Source organism: Carcharodon carcharias, chromosome 10 (genome assembly GCF_017639515.1).
Source record: "Carcharodon carcharias isolate sCarCar2 chromosome 10, sCarCar2.pri, whole genome shotgun sequence".
In the NCBI taxonomy this organism is placed as follows: domain Eukaryota; kingdom Metazoa; phylum Chordata; class Chondrichthyes; order Lamniformes; family Lamnidae; genus Carcharodon; species Carcharodon carcharias.
Window position 1 is genome coordinate 145,758,833 of NC_054476.1, and position 27,121 is coordinate 145,785,953.

The window sequence follows — 27,121 nt, forward strand, 5'->3', positions numbered from 1 at the left end:
ACAATGTCCCAGACATCACCATCACCGTCCCAGTGTATGTCCTGTCCCACCAGCAGGACAGGCCCAGCAGAGGTAGTGGCACAGCGGTATACAGTTAGGAGAGTTTCCCTGGGAGTCCTCAACATTGACACTGGACCCTGTGGAGTCTCATGGCATCAAGTCAAACATGGGTAAGGAAGCCTCCCACTGATCGCCATGTACTGCCCTCCCTCAGCTGATGAATCAGTGCTCCCCCATGTTGAACACCACTTGGAGGAAGCACTGAGGGTGGCAAGGGCACAGAATGTGTTCTGGGTGAGGGATTTCAGTGTCCGTCACCAAGAGTGGCTCGGTAGCACCACTACTGACCGGGCTGGCCGAGTCCTAAATGACATAGCTGCTAGACTGGGTCTGCGGCAGGTAGTGAGGGAACCAACGGGAGGGAAAAACTTGACCTCATCCTCACCAACCTGCCTGCCACAGATGCATCTGTCCATGACAGCATCGGTAGGAGTGACCACCGCACAGTCATTGTGGAGACGAAGTCCCGCCTTCACATTGAGGATCCTCTCCATCATGTTGTGAGGCACTACCACCGTGTAAAATGGGATAGATTTTGAACAGATCTAGCAACTCAAGACTGGGCAGCCATGAGGCGCTTTGGGCCATCAGCAGCAGCAAAATTGTACTCAACCACAATTTGTAACCTCATGGCCCGGCATGTCCCCTATTCTATTACCATCAAGCCAGGGGATCAACCCTGGTTCAATGAAGAGTGTAGGAGGGCATGCCAGGAGCAGCACCAGGCATACCTAAAAATGAGGTGTTAACCCATTGAAGCAATAACACAGGACACAGACCAAACAGCATTAGCAGCAAGCAATAGACAGAGCTAAGTGATCCCACAACCAACGGATCAGATCTATGCTCCGTAGTCCTGCCACATCCAGTCATGAATGGTGGTGGACAATTAAACAACTCGTTGGAGGAGGAGGGCCCACAAATATCCCCATCCTGAATGATGGAGGAGCCTAGCACATCAGTGTAAAGACAAGGCTGAAGCATTTGCTACACTCTTCAGCCAGAAGTGCTGTGTGGATGATCCATCTCGGCCTCCTCTGGAGTTCCCCAGCATCACAGATGCCGGTCTTCACTCAAATCGATTCACTCCATGTGATATCAAGAAATGGCTGAAGGCACTGGAAACTGCAAAGGCTATGGGGCCTGACAATATTCCGGCAATAGTACTGAAGACTTGTGCTCCAGAATTTGCCATGCCCCTAGCCAAACTGTTTCAGTACAGCTACAATACTGGCATCTACCTGGCTATGTGGAAAATTGCCAAGTTTTGTCCTGTACACAAATAGCAGGAAAAATCCAACCAACCAATTATCGCCCCATCCATCTACTCCCCAATATCAGTAAAGTAATGGAAGGGGTCATCAACAGCGCTATCAAGCGGCACCTGCTTAGCAATAACCTGCTCACTGATGCCCAGTTTGGATTCCGCCAGGGCCACTCAGCTCCTAACCTTATTACAGCCTTGGTTCAAACATGGACAAAAGAGCTGAACCCCCGAGGTAAGGAGAGAGTGACTGGCATTGACATCAAGGCAGCATTTAACCGAGTGTGGCATCAAGGAGCCTGAGCAAAACTGGAGTCAATGGGAATCAGGGGCCAAATTCTCCGCTGGAGTCACACCTAGCACAAAGGAAGATGGTTGTGGTTGTTGGAGGTCAGTCATCTCAACTCCAGGACATCGATGCAGGAGTTCCTCAGGATAGGGTCCTCGGCCCAACCATCTTCAGCTGCTTCATCAATGATCTTCCTTCTGTCATAAGGTCAGAAGTAGGGATTTTCGCTGATGATTGCACGATATTTAGCACCATTCACAACTCCTCAGATACTGAAGCTGTCCATGTCCAAATGCAGCAAGACCTGGACAATATCCAGGCTTGGGCTGACAAGTGGCAAGTAATATTCGCGATCATTGTGTCAGGCAATGATCCTCTACAACAAGAGAGAATCCAACTATCGCCCCTTGATGTTCAATGGCATTACCATCACTGAATCCCCCAGTATCAACATCCTGGGGATTACCATTGAACAAAAGATGATTGAACTAGTCATATAAATGCTATGGCTACAAGAGCAGGTCAGAGGCTAGGAATCGTGTGACAACTAACCCACCTCCTGACTCCCCAAAGCCTATCCACCATCTACAAGGCACAAGTCAGGAGTGTGATGGAATTCTCCCCACTGGCCTGGATGAGTGCAGCTCCCATAGCACTTAAGAAGCTTGACACCGTCCAGGACAAAGCAGTTCGCTCGATTGGCACCACATCCACAAACATTCACTCCCTCCACCATCGACACAAAGTAGCAGCTGTGAGAACCATCTACAAAATGCACTGCAGGAATTCACCAATGCTCCTTTGACAGCACCTTCCAAACCCACGACCATTATCATCCAGATGGACAAGGGCTGCAGATGGATGGGAACACCACCACCTGGAAATTCCCCTCCAAGTCACTCACCATCCTCACTTGGAAACATATTGCTGTTCCTTCACTGTCGTTGGATCAAAATCCTGGAACTCCCTAATAGCACTGTGGGTGCACCTACACCACATGGACTGCAGCGGTTCAAGAAGGCAGCTCACCACCACCTTCTCAAGGGCAATTAGGGATGAATGAATAAAAAAAAACCTGAAGTGCTAATGGAACAGCATTCACAAGCGCTGAATGAAACCGATTTACAAGCCTCAATGTTATTATTCACGTGAAAACATCTCCATACCACCCTTCTTCAAATGGACTTGCCAAGAGAACATTTCAGACGTTCAAATCTGGTATGAAGAAATTGTCTGGAGATTCGAAAGTGACTAAATTAGCACAATCTCTTTTCCATTATAAAACATCCCTCATTCGACAGCAGTTGTCACAGCAGTGGAATTGTTGATCAAGCACCGTCTCCAATTGAGACTGAGCCTAATTATGCTAAATCTGGGAGGGAAGGTAGAAAGAAAGTAGCAAAGTCAGAAAGTGGGACATGATTGTCACAGTCGGGACAGAACATTTAATGTAGGAAAGAAAGTATTTGTGAAAATTTTAGAGAAGAACTCCAGCATGGTTTTTTGGTGAGATAAGTGCAGTAACCAGACCTCTTTCCTACCATATGAAAGTTGAAAATTGAGTAATTATGAGATATGTGGATCACATAAGAAGAGGAGAAACCAAATATCCAGAGGCGATTCCACCAGTGTTCGAGACTGAATGAACCATCTCCTGCTGAAAGAACTCAACTGAGTACAAATGTGTTTGAAGGGCTGACTGTACCTCAAAGAGTTGAAGAAACAGATTTACTGGTACTCACTGAAGAACCAGATGCTCAGACGACTCCAAATCAAACTTCTGAAGCTGCAGAGCTGAGACGTTCTACACGCATTAGGAAACCCCCAGAGAGACTGACTTTGTAAACAGTTGTAAACAACTGTGTAAATAACTTGATATATTGAAAAGATCGTAAAATGTATTTTTCAATAAATGGGGAGGGATGTAGTAATCTGATATGTAATATACCTTTAAGACAAGTGTTGTAATGTAAGATCACATGATCTTAATGCCCAATAGCAGAGTAGTGTGTGCTACCTCTGTGAGAGAGTCTTGAGTTAGGCACTGAAAAGTGAAGACAGAGTTTTGAGCACACAAATGTAGCTGCTGAGTTTAGTTTGTAAATAAACAGCGTGTGTTTATTCTAACAACGATCTCCTGATGTTCTCTGTCTCTGTACCAACTCGGTCACCCCAAAACGAGCTTGCAAACCAAATCCTTTGGCCCCAACAAACCAAAGGGCACTGAATCCAACAGAAATCGTGTTTGACAAACCTGCTGGAGTCCTTTGAGGACATAACTAGCAGAATAGATAAGGGAAAACCAATGGATGTGGTGTATTTGGATTTTCAGCAAGCTTTTGATGAAGTCCCACATAAGAGATTAGTGTGTAAAATTAAAGCACCTGGGATTGGGGTAATATATTGGCTTGGATAGAGAATTAGTTAGCAGGCAGGAAACAGAGCGTAGGAATAAGTGGGTCTTTTCGGAGTGGCAGATGGTGACCAGTGGGGTATCACAGGGATCTGTGCTTGGGCCCCAGCTATTCACAATATATATCCAGAACAAAGGGTCACAGTCTCAGTGTACAGGGTAGACCATTTAGGATTGAGATGAGAAACTTCTTCACTCAGAGGGCGGTGAACCTATGGAATTCTCTACCACAGAAGGTTGTGGAGGCCAAGCCACTGAATATATTTAAGAAGAAAATAGATAGATTTCTGGACTCGAAAAGCATCAAGGGGTATGGGGAGAGAGCAGGAGTAGGGCATTGAGATAGAGGATCAGCCATGTTCACATTGAATGGCAGAGCAGGCTTGAAGGGCCGAATGACCTACTCCTGCTCCTATTTTTTTTCAATTGTTGGACAAAGTCAGTTATTATTGTCTTTTTATTTGTTCCATTGTGAAAAATTGCCTAGTTCATTAAAAAATATTTCTGCAAGATGTATTTTCCAGTCCCAGTGGAAATGATTGCAGCAAAACAGTGCATTTTTTAACTGGCGCTTTCTTAAGTGCTTAAGATCACATAGGAAACTGTTTGAAATGATTATGAAGTGGCTTTACGTTCCAGTCTCGTTTTTGATGTTTCTTAATCCGCCTACGTACATTAGTGGGATGGGATACATGTTTTAAATCTGGTTGTGTTGCTAAATGTAGTGATATAGCTTTGATATTTTTTCTGGTTTTGCTTATGCCTTTGCCATTCCAACAACAATAGCAACTTACATTTATGTAGTGCCTTTAACATGATAAAACATCTCAGCCACTTCACAGAATTGTTATCAAAGAAAACTTGACTCCAAGCCACATAAGGAGATATTCGGACATGTAACCAAAAGCTTGGTCTAAGAGGTAAGCTTTAAGGAACCTATTAAAGGTGAAGAGAGGTAGAGAAGTGGAGATGTTGAGGCAGGGAATTTCAGAGCTTTGGACCTGTACACCTTAAGGCACAGTCATCATTGGTGGAGCGATTAAATTCAGGGATGTACAAGAGGCCAGTATTGGAGGACTGCAGAAATCTCAGAGGATTGTAGGGCTGGAGGAGGTTACAGAGATGGGGAGGGGTGAGGTCATGGAAGGATCCCAACTTAATGAGTGGTGAAGTATCTTTCTCTAAGGCCTCTCTCTGTGCTACTCTGAAAAGTGTCAGGTGTGTGTCATTGATTTTTATTTATTTCCCATTGGCAATTATTCTTTAAGCTGCTTTACATTGAGTTTAGTAGCATGCTGGTGCACCCAGCTACATTTGGTAAGACTGAGGCTATCATTAGCATGTTTCTAAACCCAAAGTAAGAGCTGCTTTCAGTGATAAATGGCATGCTGCATTGTACCTGCTGCAGACAAAAAGGATGCTGAATTAAGATTATCATGGTGGATGAGAGATATTTTCGGGTCACAAAAACAGCGATGTCTTTTAAACAAAACAAATACTTCTGTTGATGGCTCAGCATGGAAGGAGCCCTCCCAATATAGTACTAATCAGTACATATCTGGGTTTGGATACTTGTTTGAGCCCAGTTAGCTGATCTTCACCAGTGCGACACTACGGACGCTACAATTGGCATAATGCTGTGGATGAGGGAAAATCCACCATTTGTTGATGACAGATGCCCAGATTCCTCAGGTGTTAGGCTAAAGATATTAAGGAAAGACTCCACTATCAGAGAACCAACTTGTCTTTATATAACACCTGTCATATCTATTGGAAACATCTCAAAGCATTTCACATTTCACGCAGAACTTTGAACTGCAGTCACTTGTTATGTAGATGAACACAACTGTCTTCTTTGCTTGCTGCAGGATTTTACAAACAGCAATAAGATCACTGACAAGGTAACCTATTTTGGCAATGTTGGACAAGGGATTAATATTTCCCAGGACCCTCAAAGAACTTGCTGCTCCTCAAAATGTATCATGGATTCAAGTCTTGTCTGAACATTTCAGCTGAAGGATAGCATCTCCAGCAGCACAGCACTCCTTCAGTGTTGCATGGAGTGTTAGCCTAAATTATATATTTGAGATCATTTAAGTAATACTTAGGTACACAGCCACGTGACTTGGAGACAAGATTGCTAACAAATGAGCCAAGCTGAAAAAGACTGATACTTCCGTCAAAGAATTCCTGCTGTCTGTAATTCCACCCCCCCCCCCCAAAAAAAACACTCTGCTACTTGTTCCTTTGTTTACAAAAGCCTCCTTAAAAACTGGATTAAGAAGGGTGTTTGAAGCTTTTTCATGGAGGGTGCAGCTGTAGTGATTGGAAGAGTTGTAAATGGAACTGAGGACTTCAGAATTAAACAACAACAGCTTACAAAGGGAGTGGGAATTGGTCAAAAGGCCAGATTCTGAGGAATGGGAGGCTTTGTTATGATTGCTGAGGTTACCCCTGGACAAGCCTGATTCTAGAATGGAACCTAGCTTGATAGATCTTAATTTTTATTTGTTTGTTTAGATATGTGGAGAGTAGCTACTGAACAGAGGCACAGGGGTCAGCTGATGAATTTTTAACAGAATAAAACATTCATTCAACAAGAGATGAACTGTATTATAATTGTCCTTCACCCACAACTATACCTTTACAGATATATACAGATTTGTAAGGCTAACACAAGTTACAAAAGCTATCTTATACTCTAATGTACACAGTCATTGTAAATCTATAGCACCCTGTGGTCAGACACGCCACACTCTGACCCCAAGTGACAAATGCCACTTCAACCAGCTGCTGTGGATCTCTCCTCAAGTCCCCCAAGACGCTTGTCACACTGTGAACCAACCAGTCTCACTGAATTTCATCCTTCATGTGAGGGTTCCATTCCCCAGCCTCCAAGACCTCACCTTGGAATCTTCTCCCAAACCGATGCTTTCTCTTAGATGCCTCCCACAAGGGTTCACCTCCAGGGTTTTGAACTCTCCTTCTGATGCTCCTCTTCCCTGGGTCACCATATGCATTCAAGCTGTCTTCCATGCACCCTGTCTTACCAGCTCAGCCGTCAACAGTACACATGCCCATGCTTCACATGCCCATAGCAAAGAGTTACAGACCTTCAGTTTTCTCTTTGGACCTTCTTGCCTCTTGCTAGCTGTTCTTTCTTTAAATCTGCTTTCTGCAGCTTTTGTCTCTATCTCTGAAGCTTGAAGCATTTCTCTCCGTCCCTCACTCTTAACTTCACTTAACAAGACCTATTCCAGGTTCCTGTCCTTCCTTTGACTAGGAGGTCATCTTTGGACTTTATGTTCTTCCACTCCCCAGGATTTGTGGGGTTTTCCTTTGCCTGGGACTTGCTTCCTGTACACTTTTAGGCTGTTTCTGCTTCACAGCTGTCTTCAAACCAACTGAAGTCAAAAAGCTTCCAAAAAAAACTGCTGTTTTCCTTGTTTATGTGTCTCTGTGGGAGGGACTTGCCTCTCTGGGCCCCTGTTGCTAGGCAACAGTCCAATCCTTCTACCCTTGTATATTTACTTTCTCTTTAGGGGTTGTAAAACTCCTCATTAGAAATGCAAGCACCTTTCTAAAGTGAAACTAAAATTCTATTTGACCTTTCTTAAAACAGATACGGAAATACAAGTCAAACTTAAACTTTAAAGCTAAAACTCATCCCTAACACTCACAAATACCAATGTAACTGACTTAAACTATCTCTATTTCCTAACAGGCTTATAGAATAAAGGGGAGAAGTGAGACCATGTAGGGATTTAAACACATGGTTTGAAACTATTAAATTTGAGGTATTGCTAGTTAGTAGGAACAGGGACAAAGGGCGAGTGGTGTTTGGTGTAGGTTAGGATACAGATAGCAAAGTTTGGAAAGGCTGAAGTTATGGACGATGCAAGTTTGTCAGGAGAGCACTGGAGTTGTCAAGTTTAACAGTACAGAGGCATTGATGAGGCTTTCAGCAGCAGATGGGTTGAGCTAGGAGCAGAGGTGAGTGGGAAATCTTAGAGAGTTAAAAGTAGGTGGTCTTTGTGATGGAGAAGTCAGATGGGGGGATGCCGTTGTTTCAGAATTGAGAAGGAGGCAGAGATCGGGAGACATGAGCCATTTATGGCTTTAAACAAAATGTGGCATGGGTGGAGAGGTAAAAACATGGCACAAGAAAAGGGGAAATAACGTAACCGGCTTTGATCTACAAAACCTGAAATACAAGCGTTGGGTCCTTGTGTTGGTGAAAATATAAAACATTTATTATCTGAGAAGCATGTGCGAATGTTCTTTGTGAAATTTTACTTTGTCATTGTCTTTTTTTACAGATGAGTGGTGAGGCCCAGGAGCTGTACTCCGTCCGCAACGGTCCCATCCGGACAGCCCGAGTCCTGCCTGCACCACAGGCAGGTAAATATTGAGCACTGCTTCCAGTTCAATCAAACATTGTTTCATTAGGAGTCTAAAATGTCTCATTTCCAAATCCTTTAAGCAGAACAACTTTCTTTGCAGGGTATACCCACTATATATTGGGCACAGTATATTACTATAGGCATGTTGACAGAGATCCCTTTAGCCGCATTGTTGTAATTGGGAAATAAAAAAGATTATTTTGTGAAAATTATCCATTTGCAGAGCAAACTTTCAAACTTATCATGAGAACTGATCAGTGCTATCACTATGTGGAAAGTGTAGGGGAGTGGGTTTAGCTGGATCGCTCTCTCAAAGAGCTGGTAGAGGCACGGTAGAATGAATGGTCTCATCCTGTGCTGTATGATTGTTATTAGCTTACCTCTGTCAATAGGCTGGAGGAGAATATCATTTAAACCAATACAGTTTGTGTTGTTTAATAGACTTTATGAGAGAAGGGTTTGAGACGTCTGGTGAGAAGGCAGGTTTTGGGACAGATTTATTGTAAAGAAAGGAGTTTGTTGGACTGAGTGGCCTTTCCTTGCCCCAAAAATTCTTATGCAAAATTGGCACATGATTTAGTCAGGACTACGCCCTTGTGGTTTCTTGCAGATTCAGAACAACATTTGTTGAATTCAAGAAGTAAGTCACCTGATGTAATGTCTTGGAATTTCAATGGAAGGCCAAATATAAACATTTTTAAAAAACATTGAAAATCATGTTTTGAACTTAAATAATGAAAGTAATTTAAATTCCTTTCCCCACTCAGATGAAAAGCAGAAAAGAGGAAAGGAATACTTTCCTGTTAACCATTTGCAGCTTTGGCTAATTATGTCCATTTGAAATGGGAATCTTTTGGTCAATGTAAACTAGATGCTACCTCTTTAATTTCTAATTTAATTTAATTTTTAATGATGGAAACTTGGCCCTTACTGAAGCCTCCCCTACTGACTATATATTCCACAGCCTACCCTGCTCAAACTGGCATGGTAGAGGTGTGGTCCTTATTGCCAAATCTCACTCTGGTCTGTCCCCCCACTCTGATACTTTTTCCTCCTTTGAGCACCTTGATCTATCTCTCTTTTTAAAATTAAAATTCCTATTACCTATCCCCCACCCAAGCCCGGGTAAAGATTTTCACTGAGATATCCAACAATGTTCAGGCATTCATTACCAAATCTGCATGGACCACAGCACAGGAACAAGAGTAGGCCATTCAGCTCCTTGAGCCTTTTCCGCCTTTCATATGATCATGAATGATTTGTAACTTAATTCATCAATCCACCTTTGTTTTGCAATCCTTAATACTCTAGAACCTTTACTAAACTAATGCCAAGAATGGGCAGGTTGTCTTGTGAGGAAAGGTTGGACAGGCTAGGCTTGTACCTGCTTGTTTGGAAGAGTAAGAGGCGACTTGATTGAAACCTTTAAGATCCTGAGGGGTCTTGACAGGGTGGATGTGAAGAGGATGTTTCCTCTTGTGGGAGAATCTAGAACTAGGGGTCACTGTTTAAAAATAAGGGGCTGCCGATTTAAGACAGAGATGGGGAGAAATTTCTTTTCTCAGAGGGTCGTGAGTCTTTGGAATTCTCTTCCTCAAAAGGCAGTGAAAGCAGAGTTTTTGAATATTTTTAAGGCAGAGGTGGATAGATTCTTGATAATCAAGGGGATGGAAGGTTATCGGGGTAGGTGGGAGGTTACAATCAGATCAGTCATGATTTTATTGAATGGCGGAGCAGGCTTGAGGGGCCAAATGGCCTACTCCTGCTTCTAATTTGTATGTTTGCCTAAAAAAAAAAATTCAGTCCTAGTATTGAAATTTTCAATTGACCCCTAGCTTAAGCTGCTTTTTGAGGGATAGAGTTATAGGTCAGGATGTTCTGTGTCCATCGGTGTTGGGCGTGTGTGGTGGGGTGAAGGCCAAAAATCAGTTCCATGACATTTTGAAACCAGTTTGCGATCATCCACTCTGCCTGCTGATGGCGGGAACCTCATTGCAATACATCAGCATATCATTATAAGGCCAGCCCGGCGGACTCATCCCCTGCCGCTGCTGGATTGTCCGCTCACATCAATGGAAAAACATGCCGACATGTTTCACAACAGCATATATAACTTGCACATAGTGGGCTGCACTTCACTCAGGACTTGAAGGTTTGTTTGCCTACTTTGTTGCGATCAGCATTCGCAGTGATCAGCGCCAGATTTCAAAGACACCACCACATCACTTTGAGGGGGGCTCACGGCAGATGTCTACCTACTAGATCAGCCATATGTGGGTGGCTTTTCAACGGCTGCAGGGCTAGAGCTTGCTTGGGAAAAGGGGAGAAGTTGCTTCAGGCAAGGGAAGAGCCAGCAGGACGAGAGCTGTGTTGGGGAAGGAGGGTGTGTGTGGGGGCACATGTTGATCTGTGCAAGTGGCCTCAGGATGTTGAAGGCTGAGGAGGCAGTCTCCAGAGGAGATGGAGCCAGATGGACATGTGAAGGTATGTGTGTGAGAAAGAGTGGTGATGTCCCTTGAGCTGGCAGTGAGTGAGGTATTAGTGAATGTATGATAGACTTGAGTGTGTGAGTTTAGAGTGATAAGATGGTTGCCAAACCCTGGCTGCACGGATGAGATCATTCATCCTCTATCCACATTGGATGGCTAACCTCTTTTTTGCAACATTGTTGTTATGAGACAGCAGTTTGGTAAAGCTGAGTTATTTAAAAATCCCAGGGGGGCGCTTTAAACAACTGCCATAACCTATATTTTTAAGTGGTATGTTTGAGATGCAACTCTAAATTCAGGAATCAGACCACCAGTTCTCGAGAGGTTTTATATTAAACTAAAGGAAACATTTTGTTAATTTATAAAAGTTAAATATATACATAGACTTAACCAGACACCAGGCAAAGCATTTTCACCTTACATATTCAAAATGAGGTTCCTCTCACTTTGGTTCCTGTGGAGACAGTTGTAGGCTTACAGCTACTTTGATTTTACATTGTTCCTGCCCTGCGCACACAAAACTGCTATTGGTTATTTCCAGCACATCTCATTGAATGTAAATTCTCATTGTAAAGCTTTTTTCAGCTCCACTTCTTCTAACAATAAAACCCCTTTCATAGTACCAATTTTATTAGTAATATAAACATATTGCTTAGTCTCTGCTAGCTAGGTACCAGATTTCACCCCGCTTCTTGAATGCTCTAGGCAAAAAATGCAGAAGCACTCTACCTCTTTTACAGCTCAAAACTAGTACACATCGACTAGCTGGCTTTAATCCAATTAGACACACTCACAGACTAAGCCTCTATTTTAAAAGAAAAGTATTTTCCAGTAATATTACATACATTAATAGCTTCATAACACTGATCACCAAGCCGGAGTGGTAATGTAGCTGCCCCTTCTGCGGCCAGAGAAGGGGCAGAGGACATCACAACAGGCTTCCACTGCATCCAAAAGGTGCTCGAGGGCTGCAGTCTTCTTGCCTTTCAGGGCCATGTCTTCTTTGCTGCAATCCTGTGTGGAAGCAGTGCGCGCGGTGATATTTTAAATGTGGCAACTGTCGTGATGAAGCGGCGAGGTGACGGCATGGCAGGCAAATTGGAGTCCGCCATCAAAACAGCGTGTATCCCCGGAATGCATAATTAATGCAGCAGGTTTGGGATGATACAACGTGAAAAGCTGCCATTGCTTTGTTTTACCCATCCACTACCACATTTAATGCAAATCTGGGACGATTCTGCCCATAGATTTCCATTGCTCTTGGTGTGAAGGAGTGCTTCACGATAGTATCCTGAGCAGCCCAGCTCTAATTCTAAGGCTATGCTCCCTTGTTCCAGACTCTCCAACCATCAAACAACATCAGGCCCTGTTCTCCTCTGCCAAAACAGCTCACCACTCCAGAAGCATCTTGGACTGTTTCTTTTCCCATTACAAAAAAATTGCCTTAAACTCGTTCATTTCTTCTTCCCCCTCAGGCCTCACCTCGAACAATGCGTGTGAGGTTTTCATGGACTTTTTTTTATCATTAAGGTTGAGACCATCCATTTGACTTTCTTTATTACATCATACCCTTTCCCTTGCCAAGCTTCCCCTAAGGTTTATAGACATTTACAGCACCGAAGGAGGCCATTCGGCCCATCATGTCTGCACCGGTCAACAAAGATCTGACTACACTAACCCTATTTTCCAGCGCTTGGCCCATAGCTCTGGAGGCTATGGCAACACAAGTCAATATCTAAATACTTCATAAATGTTACAAGAGTTTCTGACTCAACCACCCTTTTAGGCAGTGAGTTCCAGACACCCATCACCCACTGGGTGAAAATGTTTCTCCTCAACTCCCCTCTTAGCTTTCTACTTCTTACCTTAAATCTATGCCCCCTGGCTATTGACCCCTCTACTAATGGAAAAAGTGCTTTCCTATCCACCCTATCTATGCCCCTCATAATCTTATACACCTCTATCAGGTCCCCTCTCAACCTTCGCTGTTCCAAGAAAAACAACCCAAGCCTATCCAATAGCTCAGACCCTTCAGCCCAGACAGCATCCTGGTTAATCTCCTCTGTACCCTCTCCAGTGCAATCACATCCTTCCTATAATGTGGTGACCAGGACTGTACACAGTACTCCAGTTGTGACCTAACCAGCACTTTATACAAGTCCAGCATAACCTCCCTGGTTTTATATTCTATGCCTCGGTTAATAAAGGCAAGTATCCCACATGCCTTCTTAACCCCTTATCTACCTGTCCGGCTACCTTCAGAGCTCTGTGGACCAAGGTCCCTCTGATCTTCAGTACTTTCCAGTGTTCTACCATTCATAGTGTAATCCCTTGCCTTGTTAGTCCTCCCCAAGTACATTACCTCACACTTTTCCAGGTTGAATTCCATTAGCCACTGCTCTGCCCACCTGGCCAGTCCATAGTTTACAGCTATCCTCCTCACTGTTTACTACCCTATCGATTTTCGTGTCATCCGCGAACTTTTTGATCATACCTCCTACATTTAAGTCCAAATCATTTATGTACACCACAAACAGCAAGCACCCCAGCACCGAGCCCTGCAGAACCCCACTGGAAACAGACTCCCAGTCACAGAAACATCCCTCTACCATCACCCTCTGGCTTCCTGCCTCTCAGCTAGTTTTAGATCCAGTGTGCCACTTTGCCTTGGATCCCATGGGCACTTAATTTCTTGACCAGTCTGCCATGAGGGACCTTATCAAAAGCCTTGCTAAAGTCCATGTAGACCACATCAAATACATTACCCTCATCAAAACTCCTGGTTACCTCTTCAAAAAATTCGATCAAATTTGTCAAACACGACCTTCCCTTAACAAATCCATGCTGACTATCCCTCATGCCTCCCCAATGTTCTGTCCCTGAGAATTCTTTCTAGTAACTTCCCCACCACCGAGATTAGACTGACAGGCCTGTAATTTCCTGGTTTATCGCTTCCTCCCTTTTTTAATAATGGGACAACGTTAGCAGTCCTCCAGTCCTCTGTCACCTCACCTGTGGCCTGAAAATTACTGCCAGGGCCCCTGATATCTCTTCCCTTGCCTCCCTCAACAGCCTGGGATACATCTCATCCGGGCCTGTGGATTTATCCACTTTTAAAGCCGCTAAACCCGCTTGTACCTCCTCTCTCTCTATGTTAATTTCCTCTAATATTTCACAGTCCTCCACCCTGATGTCTATACCTGCATCGTCCTTTTCCACTGTGAAGACTGATGCAATGTATTCATTGAGGATTCTGGGTCCACACACAGATTACCTCTATGGTCCCTAATTGGCCCTACTCTTTCCCTAGTTATTCTCTTGCTCTTTATATATTTTAAAAAAAGCCTTTGGGATTTCCTTTATTCTACCCACCCAATGCTTTCTCGTGCACTCTCTTTGCTTTCCTAATTTCCTTTTTAAGTTCCCCTTATACTTTTTATACTCCTAGGGACTCTGCTGTATTGAGCCCTCGGTTTCTGCCATCAGCTTCTCTTTTTTTCTTAAACCTAACCTTTATGTCCCGTGACATCCAGGGTTCTCTGGACTTGGTCCCCACCCTTTGTCTTTACGGGAACATATTTGCCCTGTACTCTCGCTATTTCCTCCTTGAATGCCTCCAACTGCTCTGACACAGTTTTACCTGCAAGTAGCTGCTCCCAGTCCACTTGGGCCAAATAGTTTCTCATCTTAGTAAAATTATCCTTACCACAGTTTAGAACTTTTATTCCCAGTCCAGACTTATCCTTTTCCATAACTATCCTAAATCTAACTGAGTTATGGTCACTGTCTCCAAAATGCTCCCCTACTAAAATGCCTTCCACCTGCCCGGGCTCATTTTCTGCCACCTCTCTTGTTGGGCTTTTTACGTACTGGCTAAAATGTTCCCCTGGATGCAACTGAAGAATTTTGCTCCCTCCCTACCTTGCACACTATAACTATCCCAGTTAACATTTGGTTAGTTAAAATCCCCTACTATTACTGCCCTATTATTCTTACACTTTTGATTACATATTTGATCCTCTATCTCACCCTGACTGTTTGGGGGCCCAAAGTGCACACCCAACAGTCTGTTTGCCCCTTTTGTGTTTTTTACTTCTACTCATATGACCTCATTTGATGATCCTTCCATGATATCATCCCTCCTCACTGCTATAATTGATTCCTTGATCAATATTGCGACCCCCCCTCCTCTTCTATCCCCCCCTCTATCTTGCCTGAATACCCTATAATCAGGAATGCTGAGCTGCCAATCCTGCCCTTTTAGCCAAGTCTCGGTCATAGCTATGATATCATACTCCCAAGTGCCCATCTTGCCCTCAGCTCATCTGTCTTATTCCTCAGGCTCCTTGCATTAAGATATATTCCATTTAGCCTTGCTAAACTCACTCCTTTTTTATCTAGCCTATGTTTCCTCTGTCTTCCAGACTCACCTGCGAGCGTTTTAACTTCTAATTCCATCTTAGCTTCTCTCCTCTCTGAACTACCTTTCAGGATCCCATCCCCCTGCCAAATTAGTTTCATCCTGCCCTAGTCCCGAAATTTAATATTTCTCTAGTTTCTCTTCTATATCCTCTCACGTCTTCTCCAAGCTCTTTGTATCGATGCAATGCATGTTGTGCTGTCTTGGCCTTGTTGCTACAAAACTACAAACCACTTAACTTCCCATCCTGGTATCCGTGCTAGCTGAAATAGTAACCCGTGTCCTCAGGTACTGATCTGCTCCCTTTCTGATCTGAAGTCACCACTCCCTTCCTCAAAAAAAACCTACTCTTGATACCTCAATCCTTGCAAATGACTGTCCCATCTCAACAACAACAAAACAAAAACTTGAATTTATATAGTGGCTTTAATGTAGTAATATGTCCCAAGATACTTCATAGGAGTGGCACCAAACAAAATTTGACCCCAAGTCACATGTGTTTTAAAAGAGGAGAGAGAGGTGCCGAGGTAAAGACATTTTGACAGGATGGAGAAATTCCAGAGTTTAGGGCCAATAGTGGATCGATTAAAATCAAGGATGGGCAAAAGGCCAGAATTGGAGGAGTGCAGAGATCCCAGAGGCTCGTAGGGCTAGAGGAGGTTTCAGAGATGAGGAAGTGTGAGGCCACGGAAGTATTTGAAAACATGGATGTTAAAATTTTAAACTCCCTTCCTCTCCAAAGTCTGTGAACATGCTGTCGCTTCTACAATTTGAGTCCATCCTTGCTGCAGCTCCACATTTGAATCTCTCCACCCTGGTTCCCACTCGCCACAGTGCTGAAACCTCCCTAATCAAAGCAACAAATAATGTTCTGTGTGACTGAGATCGTGATGTACTATCTCTCCATACCCTTCTCAACCTGTGTGCTGCCTTTGGCATTGTTGACTAGACCATCCAACAACACTTCTCTTTTGTTGTCCAGCTAAGTGAGACCGTCAATCTGCTGCAGTGGTCTCTCTTTTGACACTCTGCAATATTACCTCTGGAGTCATCCAAGGACCTGTCCATGGCCTCCTACTACTGCTCGCCCGCTTGCTGTTCCTTGGCAACATGATCCAAAGACAAGACATCAGGTTCCACATGTATGCTGACCACACCCAGCTATTGCCTCAGCAGCACCTCACTTGACCTAACTCTGGCTCTGCCAGGCATCCAGTCCTGGATGAACTGCAATTTCCTCCAATTAAGCATTGGGAAGACTGATGCCATCGTTTCGGTCCCTTTTACACACTCTAATCCTTCGCCACTAATTCCATCCACCTCTCTGCCCACTACGTTAGGGTGAACCAGACTGTTTTTAGCCTCTGTGTTTTATTTGATCCTGAGCTGAGCTATTGTCTACAGGTCTGGGCACTACATGGTAGGAAAGATGTGAACAAGTTGGAGTGAGCGCGGAACAGGTTTGCAAGAATGGTTCCAAGGATGAGAAACTTCAGTTCCAAAGATAGATTGGAGAGAAGAAGGCTAAGCGGAGATTTGATAGAGAGATGATGGTCGCGGCGTGTTTTTGTGGCTGGATGCCTGTGTCCAGTGGGGTTCCACAGGGATCGGTGTTGGGTCCCTTGCTGTCTGTGGTATATATAAATGATTTAGACTTTAATGTAGGAGGGTTGATTAGTAAGTTCACGGATGACACGAAAATTGGTGGGGTGTTAACTAGTGAGGAGGATAGCCTTAGATTACAGGAGGATATAGACGGGCTGCTCAGATAGGCTGATAGTGGCAAATAGAATTTAATCCAGATAAGTGTGAGGTGATGCACTGGGGCAGGACAAACAAGGTATGGGAATACATAATAAATGGTAGGACCCTGGGAAGTACCTAGGATCAGAGGGACCTTGGTGTGCATGTCCACCGGTCCCTTAAGGTAGCGGGACAGGTAGATAAGATGGTTAAGAAGGCATATGGGATACTTGCCTTTATTAGCCGAGGCATAGAATATAAGAGCAGGGAGATTATGCTGGAACTGTATAAAACGCTGGTTAGGCCACAGCTAAGTATTGTGTGCAGTTCTGGAATCCACATGATAGGAAGGATGTGATTGCACTAGAGAGTATGCAGAGTAGATTTACCAGGATGTTGCCTGGGCTGGAGAGTTTTAGTTATGAGGAGAGATTGGATAGACTGGGGTTATTTTCCATGGAGCAGAGGAGATTGAGGGGGGTCGTGATTGAAGTGTATAAAATTATGAGGGGCATAGATAGGGTAGACAAGAAGGAACTTTTCCCCTTTGTGGAGATATCAATAACCAGGGGGCATAGGTTTAAGGTAAGGGGCAGAAGGTTTAGAGGGGATGTGAGGAAGATTTTCATCCAGAGGGTGGTGGGAATCTGGAACTCACTGCCTGAAAGGGTGGTAGAGGCAGAAACCCTCATAACATTTAAGAAGTATTTGGGTGTGCACTTGCTATGCCATGGCATACAAGACTATGGGCCTGGTGCTGAAAAATGGGATTAGAATAGTTAGGTACTTGTTTGACTGGCGCAGACTCGATGGCCGAAGGGTCTTTTTCAGTGCTGTAGACCTCTATGACTCTATGAGATGTTCAAAATCATGAGGGAGCTGGACAGAGTAGATAGGGAGAAGCTGTTCCTGCTCGTAAAAAGATCAAGAATGAGAAGGTACTAATTTAAAGTGATTTGCAAAAGAAGCAAATGTGACATGAGAAAAAACTTCTTCACACAACGAGTGGTTTGGGCCTGGTATGCACTGCCTGGAAGTGTGTGGAGGGTGGTTGAATCGAGGCATTCAAGAGGGCATTAGATGATTTTTTGAACAGAAACAATGTGCAGGGGTACGGGGAAAAGGCAGGGCAATGGCACTAGGTCATAATGTTCATTTGGAGAGCCGGCACAGACCCGATGGGCCAAATGGCCTCCTTCTGTGCTGTTAAATTTTGTGATTCTGAATTCTATGATTCTGAACTGAGCTTCCGACTCCAAATCCTTATTATCACAAAGCCCATCTCTGCCCCAGCCTTGGCTTATTTGCTGCCAAGATCTTCACTCATGCTTTTGTTTCTTCCAAAGTTGACATTTTTAAAATTCATTCATGGGATGTGGGCTTCGCTGGCTGGGCCAGCACTTATTGCCCACCTCTAGTTGCCCTTGAGAAGGTGAATCTAACTAATCCGATTTCTCTTGACTAGCCTCCTGTTTGCCATCCTCCACGAATGTGAGCTCGTCCAGAACTCTAACATTTATATCCTAATCTGTTTTGTCGTATTCGTCAATCACCCTTGTACTTCCAGCCCATCAGTGCCCATGTTAAGCTTTTCATCCACACGTTCAAACCTTACGTGGCCTCAAACCTCCCTATCTCTGTAAACGCCTCTAGCCATCCAACCCTGTGAGAACTCTGCTTTCTTCCACCTCTGGCCTCTCATGCATCCCCTACATCCTTCTCTTCCCTCACTGGTGGCTATATCTTCAGCCTTCTAGGACCTAAGCTCGAGAACACCCTCACTAAACCTCTCCTCCTGTCACTCCTTTAAGATGCTCCTTAACATCTACGTTTTTGGCCAAGCTTTCAGCTGTCTGTCCTAATAACTGCTTTCTTGGCTTGGTGTTAACTTTTCTCTGATTATGATCCTGTGAAGTGCCTTGTGACATTTTTTTCTGTTGTTGCTTATTCTGTAAATGGAGTACGGCAGCAAAATAATAACATTAAGTGGAAGAGCAAATTATCCACAAAAATGGTCAGCCTGATACCTCTTGTTTAGCGTTTTGAAGTTTTTTTGTAACTATATTCTAACCAATCCCCTATCTTCTATAAATTGAAGTATTTGACTCTTATTGTGTGTTTTCTCCTATTCCTCCACCCAGCCAATGTTTTGACACATGACTCCATAGACACCTTATATTACATTGCCCAAGAGGCCATTCTTCCTGTAAGAGTTGTCAGGCTATTGATTCATGGAGATCAACACAGCTGTGTCCCATTCCTTCCTCATCCTGTGTCCTCACACATTGATATCCCTTCAGGAGTCTTTGCAGGGAGTCTTCCGTAGTTCAGAGTTGCTGAAACCAGTTATAAAGCCTTTGCTGGCATGGTTAGTTAAGTGTGCATGGACCAGGAATCAAATGTTAGAGCTTGTGGTCTGCATTATTCTGTTCTTATTAACTGACCTCTGTTTTTATCATTCTGGCTAAAGAACCACTGTTACAAATTTTGGGTCTTGCTATAGTTAATTGCTTAAGGGCAGTCAGGTCACTCCCATTAGCAAAGAGAGCATCCTGCATGCAAGGGGTGCTATTCTACCCAGTTTTGAGCAATATTGTAATCCAGGGATATAACAATAGTATCCCTCGAGCTCGGAACTGGATTACTCATGTGCCCTCATGTACCAGTTCAATCTTTTTGAAGACATACTAAGAAATCTCTTGGTCTGGCCAGGTCAGATATGAATTGTTCAGCTGCATCATTTCACAGCATGCACATACAGAACATCAGTTATGATCAGACTCTCTTCATTGGAACAGTACAACTTGTCTTTGTGTAATAATACAAAGTAATTGATGTGGTATGTTGTCCTGCATCTCAGTAGGTCATCTTGCTTGACTTAAGCAAAATAATTTCTAACTGCTCCCCTGCGTTCTCTTTCTGAGCCTAGCAATAGCTGTCCTTGCAGCTTTTAGTTTAAAAAGAACCTCCCCGACTGTCTCTGTCTCCGTTCTGTTATTGTATATCTCCATGTGTTCACAACCTAAAAGGATGACATACACCAGATTGCTCCCACTAATGCCTGGGACCCAGGATCTCCGAACACAATGGGTGTAAGGTGTTTATCAGTTACTGTGACAGGCTTAACAATTGATTGCAGTCTTCGGGAACATAATTTCAAAGTTTAACTCATAAGCATGCTAACCATTTTTGTCTCAGTGCCTTTCTAGTTAATAAACGTGTTAATACATTTGCCTTAAAACCTGATATTTAAATGTAAGCCTTTTTATTCTTTATACTTTCTATGGAAGAATGGTCAACAAAAATCTGAAATGTGACTCCTTCCATTTAAAAACTGTCTCCACATCTTGCCTCTGGTTTTTATGCCAGTTACCACAAATTTGATTATGGAAACAGAAAATGCTGGGAATACTCAGTGGGTCTGACAGCATGTCTGGAGAGAGAAACGAAGTTAACATTTCAGGTTGCTGACCTGAAATTGTGTCCTTCTGGTTACCGACCCAAATAGCACTGGCAACAGTTTCTCCTTATTTACCTTATCAATATCCTCCAGCATTTTGAATACCTCTATCATTTCTCCTCTTAGCCTTCCTTACTCTAAGGAGAAAAATATTCTGTATCAGTCCTTAATATGTGCAACCACGTGGGGAGATGGTGGCATAGTGATAATGTCAATGTAGTAGTAATCCAGAGGCCCAGGCTAATGATGTGGGGACATCGGTTCAAATCCCACCACAGCAGCTTGTAGAATTTAAATTCAATTATTAAATCTGTAACATAAAGCTAGTTTCACTAATGGTGATCATGACAACTATCATTGACTGTTGTAAAGACCCATTTGGGAAGGAAATCTGCCAACCTTACCTAGTTTGGCCGACATGTGACTCCAGATCAACAGCAGTGTGGTTGACTCTTAACTGCCTTCTACAATGGCCTAGCAAGGGCAATTAGGGATCAGCAGCAAATGCTGGCTTTGCCAGTGACACCCACATCTGGAATCAACAAGAGAAAACTGCAGTGAAAACTCATTGATAAGACAAGCTTTCAGAGCATGGGTTCAGTGTCAATTTACATTTATATAAGCACCTTTCAAGTAAACATCTTCAGGCATGTTATGATGGGGTGGGGTAAGGGTAGGATTCCCAGCTCTGGTTGAACATATTCCTGGAGGTTTCATTACATGACCTTCAATCACTCCAACCCACATTCCTGCCATGAGTTGCCGTACACACTGATCCTTATGGCACACCACTTTCCCTCGGTCAACCAGAAAGAAAACTTACTCTTTATTATCCCACTGATTCTTGACTGTCAGTCAAACATCCATTTTTCCATCTCCAATAGTTTTATAACTAATAAATGAACATATTCAAAGAAAATGGGAAGAAAACAATTTTTAAAAAAATTATTTTTCTCCTAGAATACTCATAGCAGTGTCTGGAAATTACTTTTACATTCCTGGACACTCCAGAACAATACACTTGGGGCTGGACGATGGATGACCAGAAGGAAATAGGAGAGAAACTATGGGAGATGACTAAAGGCATCCATGATTTTGGGTTTTGCCTTTGTTTAAGTGGGAAAGAGATAGCACGGCAAAGAGGTTTAAGGAGAGAATTACTGAGTGTAGCTGCTGTATGGTTTGGGGTGGCAGAGTGGGGAGAGGATTGGAGAGTAAGGTATGAAAGGCTATGCTGAGATTTAGGGCTGAAGGTGTAGGGTGGAGTAGGATTCTGCTTCAGTAAAATTGTTTTGACTTGATCTTTGTTTTGGTACTTGGAAATCAATGTACCCATTAGAAACTTGCCAAATTCAAGCTTTGCTGAAGACAAAGAAATAAATACTTAGTCCTGTTGGCAAGAATTGGAAGAATAAGAAATAATTTGCTGATCATTAGAACCATTTACTTGCTTCTCCCCCACTCCTTTGTGTATTGATTTTTGTGGAGTCCTTCAGTTTTTTGGAATTGAACAGGGTTTAAACTCCCTCTTTTTCTATTGTGTCCACATGGCTTTTAGCTGCTCTTTTAATTACACTGCAGCTGCATGGACTCTTTATCTATCTCACTTCCAGTAAAATTCTAAGCATATGTTCAAAAGCTGGGTGGCGACTCTGTTTATTTTCAACTGGCCCTGATCTGAACTTCAACAGATTTTCTGAGAGAGTAAAGTGTACAACAACAGCATTGAGACTAGCTGGAAGCAGATAAAAGCTGAATGCTTCCACAGAGAATGAGTTGTAGATATATAACACTAGGGCTGAAAGATTCCAAGCTGAAATGAATAACTTGTGAAATGAATTATAACAGAGAATCTGATTGCAGTAAATATAGCACAAACAGTGTTTTACTGTGTCTGACTGTCAAAGAGGGATTGTTTGATGTGGGAGTTGAGGGTGGGTGGATTTGGCTCAATCTTAATATAGGTGACAGTAATGATAAGAAATTTCTTTCCAAGTGTGAAGCTAGTAATTCAAATAGCTAGCACTTAACCCTTTGCTTTCAAGAAACCTGTTTACTTCCAAAATTAGGTACTGACAAAATGGTTATTTTAATCTTCTTTGCTCTATTTTGGCAAGACAGTTATAAATGAGGAAAAATATTTGGTCTGTATTAGTTCAGCCATTCAAAATTAGTCTGTACTCTCTCCATTTGGTATTTTTTAAATTCAGGATTTTCATCTATATTACTTAAAGTCCATTTGCATTGTTGATCACTGTGAAGAAATTCCTTATCAGTATTAAAGTTACCTTTTATCAGCTCTGAATCAGTATTGCCTTTGTCCTACTCCCTTGTATTTTGGTATCCAGAATTGGCTCAGTGCACAAGATGTTTTTTGCAAACTGTTGTAGCCAATGCCAGATCTCTGATAAAATGCATTATTTGCATTTGAGAAGTTTGGGAAGCATCCTGTCACTGGGCCTCTCTTTATGCTGTTCCTGTGCCATTTGTAAGTCAGGAAACTGTGTTACAGATTTGTTGGAATCTGGTTTGCTTAGTGTCAGATTGGCTAAATTGGCAAACATTCTGCTCCCTTGGGTCAGAAAGTTGTGGGTTAGAGCCCCAGTCCAGGATTTCATAGAATAGATCCAGTTCCCTTTTGAAAGTTAGTATTGAATCTGCTTCCACTGCCCTTTCGGACAACGCATTCCGGATCATCATAACTCACTCCTTAAACAAATTCTCCTCATCTACCTTCTGGTCCTTTTGCCAATTATCTTAAATCTGTGTTTTCTGGTTACTGACACACCCACCAGTGGAAGTAGTTTCTCCTTATTTACATTCTCAAAACCTCATACTTTTGAACAGGTCTATTAAATCTTCCCTTAACCTTCTCTAAGGAAAACAAACCCACTTTCTCCAGTCGCACCACATAACTGAAATCCCGCCTAGTATCATTCTACTAAATCTTCATTATATCCCCTCCTCGCTAAAAAATAGTGCCAAGAATTTATCACAAAACCCCAGCTGAGGCTCAACAATTGATTTATAAAAGTTGAACATAGCTTCCTTGCTTTTGTACCCTATGCTTCTTTGTCGATTCGCCCATAATATCATCCCTGTGCTCTCTGATCTACATTGGCTCCTGGTAAGCAATGCTTCGATTTTAAAATTCTCATTCTTGTTTCAATTCCCTCCATAGCCTCAGCTCTCCCAATTTCTGTAATCTCTTCCAGCCCCACAAATATTAAATATCTGTGCTCCTCCAAATCTAGCTTCTTGAACAGACTCAGTTTTAATTCTCCACCATTTGTGGCTGTGCCTTCAGTGGCCAAATCCCTAAGCTCAGGAATTCCCTCCCTCAACCTCTTTGCCTCTTCCTCCCTTTCCTTGTTTAAGATGCTTCTTAAAACCTATCTCTTTGACCAAGCTTTTGGTCATTTGACCTAATCACTCCTTATTGGATTCAGTGCCAAAATTTGTTTGATGACACTCCTATGAAGCATCTTGAGACATTTTACGATGCTAAGGGCGCTATATACATACAATTTCTTGTTATCTATTTCAGGATCCTATATGTTGTTTTAAAAGCTTTATTAACCTGTCCTGCCACCTTCATAGATTTGGATACATGAAGCCCAGTTTTTTTTTGGCTCCTGTACTCCCTTTAAAATTCTATCATTTATCTTATACTGTCTTAAGCACATAATCAGGTTATCACACCAGTATAGTTTTGAGGGAGTACTGCATTGTTGGGAATGTCATCTTACAATTAAAACATTAAACAGCTGTTCATTGTTCTATCCGTTCAGGTAAGCATGAAAGATCCCATGCCATTATTTAAAGAAGAACAGGAAGTTCTCTCAATGTGCTACCCAGGATTCCTTTCTCAAAAATAGATTAACCAATCATTTAATGTAATAAGGTGCTTTCTTAATTAACGGAAGCGTGTTGACATTCACAGTTCCTCACATAATAAATTCCAGTTTTAGGTTAAATTGAAGCAAAGTACTACAGATGCTGGAAATTGGAAATAAAAACAAAGTGCTGGAAAAACTCAGCAGGACTGGCAGCATCTGTGGAAAGAAAAAGAGTTAATGTTTTGAGTCCAATATGACTTCTTCAGGAGTCATATTTATGTTGAAAACTTAAGTTCCTCTCTCCTCAGATGCTGCCAGACCTGCTGAATTTTTCCAGCACTTTATGTTTTTATTCCAGCTTTGGTTGTATTGCCAGGATAATGCCATTATGATGTCCATTTTGATCCATTCTTATGAAACAACTTTACCCAAATAGGAAACTCCGTTTGCCTTCCAGGGTTATTGTGTGTAATAAACTGTGCTGCATGTGTGCACAATTAAGTTCTGGTGGGGTGCACAGAGAGAGAGAGAGGGAATATAAGCAAGTCCATCTGTAGTACACAAATATTCTCCCATTACAACAAAGTTGCAGTTTCCTCGATTAATGAGTTCCTTAAATGTAGTGGAATGTTCAGATAGGAGATGGAAATACAATTTTAGGAGCAATTCATAACATTTTTTTAGTGCTTGAGGCTGTGCAAAGAAAATGTAACATGCAAGTAAATATCAAGTGTGAAATCAAGTCGATCAAAGTTTTTGTGTGTCACATCCTATTGAAACAGATGGAAGGAGGCACCAAACAGAAGACGCTGGAGGTCCAGACTTGGACCCTGGTCTGCTGTTTGTTCCCTGTTGGATGTTTTACACTGATTTAATCCAAATAGTTTTCTTTTTGAAGTTTCAATGGTACACAAAGCCAGCCAAAGTTTCTCAGAGAATCTTTTCAGTGCCTTTTAATTGAATTCTACGTTAAACACAGAAATTGACACAAATGCATAATTTGCTATCCGTAATGCAGAATAAAAATCTGGGATTTATTTAAGGTTTTCCCAGATGTTTCTAACCTAAAAACAAAAAAAAATTCCAATTGGATCAGCCTCATGAAGTCTTTCAACACACTCCCTCATATTTAGATCTGTTCCCTCCTTGATGACATACTTGCTGAGATGTAGGAGGGAGACTTATGGAAAAGAAAGTGAACCAATCCTGCATTAATACTAAGTGCCGCAGTAGGATTCTATAGAAAAGCATAAACATTCCTACTTCTCACTTAGGTCATGTGTAGAAAAAATAGCCACCTTTTATAAAAATTGTATTTCTTGCATCTGTCTTTAATTCTGTTTTTATTTTTCTCATTTTTGTTTTGATATCTTCCCTGTCCATCTGCTTTCTTCATTTCTGTTGACTGATCTCTGTTGGTAAAATACTTGCTTCAGTCAAAGATTCATATGCTTGATGCAAAAGGTAATTTTAAACAAAATGGTACAATTTTAATGGTTGGTGCAGGAATTGTACCAGGGTGAGGGACTTCAGTTATGTGAAAAAATTAAGGTAGCTGTGATTGTTCTCCTTAGAGCAGAGAATGTTGCAGGAGACTTAATAGAGGTATTCAAAATCATGAAGGGTTTTGATACAGCAAATAAAGAGAAACTGTTTCCATTGGTGGGTGAGTACTGATTTAAGATAATTGGCAAATCAACCAGAAGGAAGTGAGATTTTTTTATTCATGGAGCAGGTTTCTATGATCTTGTAAGGCTGGTGGAATCATATTCAATGGTAACTTTCAAAAGGGAATTGAAAAATTCTAGACTCTAGTTATAGTTGTAGTCTCTCCCACAAGGAGAGTGGGAACATGCATCCTGTCAAGCCCCCTCAGGATCTTATATGTTTCAATAAAATCATCTCTCATTCTTCTAAACTCCAATGGATATCGGCTCAACCTGTCCTCATCAGGTAACACCCCCAATCCCAGGAATCAGTTGAGCAAACCTTCTCTGACCTGCTCCTAATGCAATTATGCCCTCTCTCTCTAAAATAAAGAGACCAAAACTGTACACAGGACTCCAGATGTGGCTTCACTAATGCCTTGTACAACTGTAGCAAAACATCCTTACTTTTATATTCCATTGGCCCTTGCAATAAACAACAACATTCCATTTGCCTCCCTAATCACTTGCTGGGCCCCCATTCTACCTTGTTGTGATTCATGCATCAGGACACCCAGATCCCTCTGTACCTTAGAGCTCTGCAATCTCTCTCAGTTGAAATAATATGCTGCTTTTCTATTCTTCCTGCCAAAGTGGACAAGTTCACATTTTCCCCACATGATACTCAATCTGCCAATTTTTTGCCCACTCACTTAACTTGTCTATATCCATTTGCAGACCCCTTATGTCCTCTTTGCAATTTAATTTCCTATCTACCTTTGTGTCATCAGAAAATTTAGCACCCATACATTCAGTCCCTCCATCTAGGTCATTATTGTAAATTGTAAATAGCTGAGGCCCTAGCACTGATCCCTGTGGCACTCCACTTGTCACATCTTGCTAACCTAAAAATGACCCATTTATGCAACTGTCTGTTTCCGTTAGCTAGCCAATCCTCTGTCCAGGCTAATATGTTACCCCCTGTACCGTGAGCTCTAATTTGGCATAGTAACCTTTGATGTGGCACCATGCCAAATGCCTTCTGGAAATCTAAGTACCACTACATTTACAGGTTCTCCTTTATGCATATTGCTT

At 42.5% G+C, this 27,121-nt stretch overlaps 1 protein-coding gene across 5 annotated transcripts in view; it reads left to right on the forward strand.

Moving 5' to 3' along the window:
* bcas3 (BCAS3 microtubule associated cell migration factor) overlaps positions 1 to 27,121 on the forward strand; it is a 1,011,809-nt gene that overhangs the window by 99,416 nt on the left and 885,272 nt on the right. For all 5 annotated transcript variants that reach the window (XM_041197205.1, XM_041197207.1, XM_041197208.1 and 2 more), the window contains one exon: positions 8,346 to 8,427. In XM_041197205.1, the coding sequence (XP_041053139.1) occupies positions 8,346 to 8,427 (82 nt within the window). The remainder of the gene's footprint in view (positions 1 to 8,345; positions 8,428 to 27,121) is intronic.